Consider the following 8114-nt stretch of genomic DNA (forward strand, 5'->3'; position numbering starts at 1 on the left):
ATGAGAAACTGAGAGAACCAATCTTGATAGATCCTTCAATCCCTACCAGGAATAAATGGTTGTTTTTGTTTTTTTAATGACAGCTCTATCATCTCAAAGAGCCCCTAGCCACTGCTGGGAATTATCTTTAAAGTGTTGTTAAGTCTAGATTTCATGACAATGGGCTCATTTTCGTACTCTTATTCTACAGAAGTCTGCTAGCAAGACTCTGCCAACTGCTTTCTTGTTGTTTAGTATAAGGGAAACTGAAATATAGCAAACCCGGACTCTTGTCTACAGAGTTCAGCTTTATCTTACTCTAATGTATGCCCTCTTCAAATATAAAGCATATCTCACTTTCATCAGTGTTGTACTTTGATGTCATTAGTGGCCAAATAACCTACAGGACAGTCAACATATTGAGCTTGGGGGGCCAGTGCAGAGCAAGATTAGAGTGAGAAGTTAAGCACTGCTTCTTGTTGGTCTTAGCAGGTCATTGAAAGTCCAACAATTATTTGTTTGTTTCATTTGCTTCTTGTAGAGTGTTGAGAGATGGTCACCAAGATAACTTTATGACATACACTCTCTCTCTCCTCTTTTCTCCCGCTGCAAAGGTTCATTTCATTTGGTCCGCATGCTTTTAGACGAATACATCTTGCTTGCCATGGAGACCCAGTTTAACAATGACAAAGAACAAGAACTCCAGAATCTGTTGGACAAGTATATGAAGAATCTGGGTAACTAGGATTGGTTGTTTATGACCCTGAGAGTTCTGAAGCTTTGATGATGTTCACACTTGTTTGTGGTTAGGCAATGGTAGCCAAACTTATTGGTTGTTTTGACATATTTAAACAATTATTCTTCCATACCTAATATTGGCAGGGTGATTTGTTTATTTAAATTTCTCTTGGGATGTATGATAGATTAAGGCTGCAGTCTTAAACACACTTATTAGGGCATTAGTCTCACTGAACTCAGTGTCCACACACGTTTCTGAGCAGGCATGCATAGGACTGTGCTGTTATAAAGCTAAACTAAAATTAAAACAGATTGCTCCCCGCTTGTTCTTATTAATTCACTTTCAGTCACAAAATGCCAGCCCTAAAAAGGTCTTACAAAATTTCATGTTGGTGCATGAGCTAAGGCTTTGGTGAGCCCCTGGGGGTGGGAGGAGTTCCAAGTTGCAGAGGCTGATTCCGAAAACAACTTTTGGAAATGGCAGAGGGATGATGAATCAAGAAAGGTCACCTTGAAAATCCTAGCTGGTCATAGAGAAGAAGGCTGTCTCTTGGATATACTGAGCCTTTAAATAATACCCTGAGGAGAATAGGTACCCATTGTAAACCCTGAAAAAGTACTATATGATATGTAAAAGAGTACTTTAAAAAATATTCAGGTACCAAGTGATATGGTTCTTTTTAAACATACCTAACCAGTCTGACCAAACTGCGGGAGGCAGTGGAAGACAGAAGTGCCTGGCGTGCTCTGGTCCATGGGGTCACGAAGAGTCGTACACAACTAAACGACTAAACAACAACAATAACAACCAGTTTATATTGTCCAACAACTCTGTTCCTGTTACGTTTGATTACTGTGCACAATCCGCTCTGGTTCACCACCAGCTGTATAGTGCAGTCGGTAGAGCATGTGACTCATAATCTCAGGGTTGTGGGTTCAAGTCCCACATTGGGCAAAAGATTCCTGCATTGCAGGGGATTGGACTAGATGATCTTAGTGGTCCCTTCCAGCTTTACAATTCTATGATTCTCTGGTGATACACCTGAGTCCCAAAGACACAGGGTTGCTCATGCGTCTCCCCTCAAGGGAAAACCTCACTTAACACTGCCCATCATACACTTCAAGTGTGTGCTCTTTCACAGCAGATATTTAAGAAGCGTCCCTGAATGATCGACCCATTTTTACAGTTTCATAATTCATATAAATATATAGCAGTATACACACACAGCAGTGCATGCTCTTATTTCACACGTTGTGAATCCCGTCTTATTTTTCCAGATGCCAGTAAAGCTGCTTTTACTGCATCCCCCAGCTCTTGCTTCCTAGCAAACCGCAGCAAGGCTGGTACGCTTTCCAGTGATGCTTCAGTGAAAAATGAATGCCTAGTGGAGCAAGCCTATTTCCCTCTGCCAAGCAATCAGCACAGCAGCATGTCCTCTGGTCTGAATCCTTTCTCCATGGGCAACCCTGAAAATATGCAGCTAACAGGTAGGAAACAAATCCCCACCACCCACCCTTTATCCTTTCTTCATATTTTCCCTGTGTAGTAGTGGGCAGTGCTATGGAAAGGAGCTGTATACCATGCAAACCATTCCTCTACTCTACTGTTTGTTTTCCCAGGTCAAACGGAGCTCTCTCAAAGCACGGGTCATCTCATGACTCCGCCCATATCTCCAGCCATGGTTGGCCGAGGAAGCGTCATCAACCAGGGTCCGATGGCAGGCAGGCCTCCTAGTGTAGGTCCACCGCTGTCATCTCATTCCCACTGTGCATCTTATCCGGAGCCCCTGTACCAGACTGTGCCACAAACCAACCAAAACTTTTATGGAGTCAGTGCTGGTTACCCAGTCATGTTCAGGACCCAGACTCACCCATCTTCTGCACCCTATCAGCACAGGGCAGAGGCCAGCCATTTTGCAGCCAGCAATGAGCAGCAGCGCTTCTCCAGAGACTACTTCAGCAGCAGCTGCGCTGTATCTCCATACAGCACGAGGTCACCCCCTAACTATGGGTCCTCTTCGACAGTACAGGAGGCACACGGCATGCAATTTCTGAACAGTGGGAGCTACAACTTCATGAACAGTCCAGCAGCTAGCTCTGGTCAAGGATCATCATATTCCTCAAATGCTTCCAATGGTACTAAAATGTTCAGATTTTTAAAATTATTGATTTCCATTGATCTGCACTTCTTCCCTAGTGCTCCACAATTTATGTATATTCTCTCTAATACAACTTCGGGAAGTGATAGGAGTGTTAGGACACATTCTTAACCTGACCTCCCTGCTGATGGGATTTTGTGGAGTGGTGGGGCCACCATGGCATCTGCAACCCTGCTGCTCATGGAGACAAGACGATTGGACCTAACACAGTTGTGCATCAGCAGTGAGCTCAGGGTCCAGTGGATCCTGGGCCAGCTGAACCCCATCTTCTCCCTGCCCCTCCCTGCATTTTTGGGTTGTCCTCTGGGTCCTGGTGGCAATGAGTCTTCCAGTAGACCTTCCACTTGCCCATTTGCTGGGTGGAAAAGGGAGAGCAGTGCTGACAAGAGGCCATCTTAGCCCACAGAGCTCAGTGGAGGGACACTTCTGCTCACCTGGCATTAAGGGTGGTTTGGATTGCTTTGTTAGTCCCTGGCAGCATAAACAGCAGTGAGTCTTGTGGCATCTTCCAGGCTTGTATTGTAAAGTAAGTTTTTGAGGACGAGAATTCTCTTTCATGGTTCTCTGCTCAAAACAAAACAGAAATGAATAAAAGGTCCCTGATTTCTATGCAGCAGGAGCTCATAGGATAGATTTCTAGATAATACAACTGTCTGCTGCTGAGTAAGAATTTAAGAAGAGCCCAACTGGATCAGGGCAAAAGTCCATATATAGTCGAACATCCTGTTTCTCAAAGCAGCCAACCAAAAGCCTCCTCCAGGAAGCCAACATGCAGGACATAAAATCAATCACCTTCTTCCATTGTTGTTCCCAAGCAATTGGGACCGTGAGGCATGCTGCCTCTGCCTTTGAGTCCCCAGCATGGTGCAGGGGGACCAGGTGGTAATACTGGACAGCATCATGAGATGATGGAGAAAGCAAACATTCAGCTGCTTGGAGGCTAGCATAATTGAGTACAGCTCTCTGATCTTATGCCCAACTGTGATCTTATGGTAGCTTCTCAACAGCCACACACCTTCACGATATTAATTTAGCCTCCTATGCCCAATTTCTTCTCTGCCACCATTGCTCACTCTCTGGTAAGGGTAACAGGTCTCCCACCAACCCCCCCACCCCCCATTCAGATGCTGGTATCCTCCAGCAAATCATCTCACTAGCCATTGCTGCTCCAGTATTTAGAAGTTACTAGTACACAAGTTTCCCTAGTTAAAACTGCCTCAAATCACAGGGATGCTACTTCACATAAGCAGCTACCAGATGGAGGGGTGATGCTGTTTGGCTTCTGCAGCTTGTCCATCTTTTTGTCTTTCTTGTATCCATAACTATATCTCCATATTCATATCTGTGCACATTCACTGTAGACATAGAACTTTAATTTTATTTGGGTGTTGTAAGTCAGAATTCTAGATGATCTAATGCTCATATAACAGTTGTCTATTATACCTAATGTACACTTATTGTCTGTCAACAGGGTTCTATGGGAATAATATAAATTACCCGGAATCCCATCGACTCGGGTCAATGGTGGATCAGCATGTTTCGGTCATCAGCAGCATCAGCAGCATTCGACCATTGCCTCCATACAGTGACATTCACGATCCACTTAGCATCTTAGAGGATGCTGGAAGGAAACAGGGAGCATCATATTATGCAGATGCCTCGATAGCCTGTCAGAACCCGCTAAGTAAGTAGGTCTGATGGCAGAACAAGAGCTCTAAATCTTCACACGTTTTGGACTGGGCCAACACCTGGATGGGAAGAAGAATAGTGCTGACTGGCCATGCACATTAACCAAAAGTGAGAACAGGTTCTGCGCATGCACAGCTGTATGCACATAGGACTTGTAGTACTTGGAATGGTGGAGCCCACTTGCACTGGCAAAGCCTGCGCACATACAACAGTATATGAGTTGGGTCTGTTCTCACTTTTGGCCAAATGCCAAAGTTGAGGTGTAATGCCAGCAGACATGTAGAGGTCAAGAATGGAGTCAGTCAGCGCAAACTTACTTTGTCTCCATGCATTTGCTCCATGCATGGGCTTGTATCCAGTGCAACTCTAAGTAAGCATATCATCAGTGCAAGAGTTCTCACTTGGGCAATGGGACTTCCCATCTCCTCCACATACACTTCCTACTCCCTCCCCAAATCTGCACCGAAATGTCTGGGGGAAACTCCAAAACTCCAGAAGCGATTGGGGAGAGTCCCATTGTAGAAGAACCTTTGCACTGACTGGATGCTTTCTTAGTGCTGCATTGGATACAAGCATGAAAAATGGGTTTACATTTTAACTTACATGGGAATCTCAGCTGCAAAACCTGCAGCCAGTGCCAGACCCCAGCTTTAGAATGGAGGCATTGTACATTTCCTCCTCCACCTCCATGTATCTCAGACATAAGACTTTCAGCTCAGAGGGCGTAATGTCTAGGGAGGCTGAAATGCTGTCATTTGTTTCTTTAGAAATTAATCACAACTAATGAATGGTTGATTTCCCCTTCCCCCAAGCTCTAAGTAGGGCCCATTGATTATGTGATTTGGAAAGCTATGGTGGGAGGGTGGTTCCTCTGCATCACACCCACTCCCACTTTTCTGTTCAAAGACGTCCTCTGGGGCTCCCCTTTGGAAATGCTGGACGTTTTCTCACGAACATTCTTCAGAAATGTTGTTATGGTTGGAAATGTCTTTTTAATAAAAGCTGGGGTTCAGAGGAACCCAACAGGGCCTCATGACCATCACACACACCCAAGAGTGTTAACTCCCTGTTCCTTACTTAATCTTAAGGCAGGAAGAATGTAGAAGGCTTAATTTATGCCAGAATTGTTCATAGGGCCAGGACTGCACCTTGAAAGTAATAGATGAAAGTGCTCCCGAACTTACGCACATTGTACTTCTTGCTCTACTAAGTAGAACAAGTCCTCCCATAGCAGGGTGGAACTTGCAGATCAGAGGGTGCTATTTACAAGCAAACTAAAGCCAAAGCCTATGTCTCCTTTTCCCCCTAGAAATTAAGCACTGGAAGTAGTAACTGTTGCCATTTTCTTTGTAGCTTCAGATCTGCAGCCTGCTATATCTGCATCCTCCTCCCAATGTATGTATGGGCATTCTAGACAATGCCCTTCTCAGGAAGCAATGGACTCTTCTGGGCAAGGTAACAGTGAGATGGTCTCCACCTTGCCACCAATCAATACTGTTTTCATGGGAACTGCTGCTGGAGGCACCTGACTTCCAGAAGTGGCCACACCCAATCTTCAGTCCCAGGACTTGATGGCAAATAGGAATGAAAAAGTATTACACATAATTTTTAAGACTACCAAGAAGATTTTATGATGCACTGAAAAAGCAACTACAGCTGGTTGCAGAGCCCATCCTGTCTCAAGTGTCTCTGGTCTTAAACACAGGAAAAGAGATTGTCCATTGCATTTTCTCTCCTTGTCACAATTATAACCAATATTCTTGCTTTTTTCCATGTAATCAGGATGCTGTTCTTTCTTGGTGATCACTTTGCTGCCCCTTGATGCACGGTGTACCATATGCACCACCTCGTGGTTACAACAGTGTGCAGGTTCACACCTGACAATGGGTTGGCTAGTCTGGATTTAACAGCTTTGCTGCACCATTATGATGTTCTAGATCATCTAACAACAACACCCCTAAATCACAGAGTTCTGGTGTTGCTCTGAGGCAGCAGTTGCTGCTCTCCAACCTATAAAGAAGGCATAATCAGAGTGAACTCTCTTGTTCGACTTCAATGTCCGAGTTACCATCCTTTTTCTAATTAATTTTGTACAGGCACTGGATATGTGCCAATATGCACTTTATTCACTACTGTATTACACCAAGTGCTTTGTAATCTATATTTGCTGCATGCATAGTGAAGTGTAGCTTTATTTTACACCTGGAGGTCTGCTAGCTTTTGTGCACCGGCCCTCGTTATCTTTAGCATGTACATACTGCTCACAGTTGGCATCCAGCAACTGAACTGGAAGGAGGTCAGGTGAGCAGCACAACCCCACCACTCTGCCCGCTACTGGCTCCAGGTAGGCCTGGATAGGACCCCTGCCTTGAAGAACAATTGCCAGTCAGCACAGAGTAGAAGATTCTGAGCTAGATGGATCAATGGTCTGATGCAGCAGAAGGCAGCTTCCTATGTTCCCACACCACAAAGTCCATGAAGCAGTGTGACTGTGACAGTGGTGCACTTACGTGAAACATCTGGTGCCTGAGTAATGTGACAGCAGCCATGAACTGTAGTGCTTGCCTATGTAACATCCCATGTGTACATGAACACACCTACCATATGAGTCAGCCTTTCAATATATAAAATCAGAATGCCAGTCCATGATCCATGTGAGCTGATGAAATTTTCACAGTATTTCTCCATAAAGCACTGAAATATTTGCTTGTTTTTTTGTCTTTCTGCTCTGCTTTGTTGTGCCATGTCTTTGAAGCAAGAAAAACCAGCGATAAGTTCCAATGAATTGTGGGGGGAAACAATCCACTGCCTCATTATTCCTCTAATTTATATTTAAAAAGCAGTTGTCCAGTATCTTCATACATACATTTTGTTTATTTTGTAAAAGCAAAGAAACATTATTTAACGCATGTTATTTACCTTTATTTATTGGAGTTGCAGAGTTCTTTGCAAGTTGCAATTCTGTTTGGCAGATTGTCAAATGTATGTCTTCTACCTCCTATGGAAATGTTTACAGGGTCATTTTTTATGATGGGGTGGAGAACCTGTAGTCATCCAGATGTTGTGGGACTCCACTTCCCATCACCCACAGACAACACAGAGCAGTGGCTGGGGATTATGGGAGTTGTAGTCCAATAACATCTGCAGAGCCACAAGTTCATCGTTTCATTTTATTCCTTCAAACCTATCTGGACCAAACTTGCATTTTCTAATCTTGTGGATTAAAGGGTTTATTTCAAATGCTATCAAGTGGCAGCCTCATTTGTTATTTTGTTGTTCTCTGATTGGTTCAGACCTAACTCTTTTCCAACCTGATGCCCACTAGGTGTTTTGGATCATAAGTTGTACTTCAGAACTTGTGGAGGGCACCAGAAGAGGGCAGGCTGTTTGAGCATATATTTCACATGGAAAAATTATCTTTAGCCATCATTTCTCATGCTCAGCATTTCTTCTGAATCCCTCATGGTACAATTGGATCCACCATGTGTTAAATTGTCTCTCAGTTCCAGTGACTGATAAATCTCAGAGCTCCTTCATAACTGAAAACAT

General features: G+C 44.0%; 1 protein-coding gene across 2 annotated transcripts in view; it reads left to right on the forward strand.

Moving 5' to 3' along the window:
* RFX6 (regulatory factor X6) overlaps window positions 1–6343 on the forward strand; it is a 28753-nt gene extending 22410 nt beyond the window's left edge. For both annotated transcript variants that reach the window (XM_053381755.1, XM_053381756.1), the window contains exons 15-19: window positions 594–716; window positions 1996–2205; window positions 2338–2853; window positions 4348–4560; window positions 5919–6343. In XM_053381755.1, the coding sequence (XP_053237730.1) occupies window positions 594–716; window positions 1996–2205; window positions 2338–2853; window positions 4348–4560; window positions 5919–6094 (1238 nt within the window). In that variant the 3' untranslated portion in view covers window positions 6095–6343. The remainder of the gene's footprint in view (window positions 1–593; window positions 717–1995; window positions 2206–2337; window positions 2854–4347; window positions 4561–5918) is intronic.
* Window positions 6344–8114: the final 1771 nt, after the last annotated feature.

The sequence above is a fragment of the Podarcis raffonei genome, chromosome 3, assembly GCF_027172205.1.
Source record: "Podarcis raffonei isolate rPodRaf1 chromosome 3, rPodRaf1.pri, whole genome shotgun sequence".
NCBI lineage: Eukaryota > Metazoa > Chordata > Lepidosauria > Squamata > Lacertidae > Podarcis > Podarcis raffonei.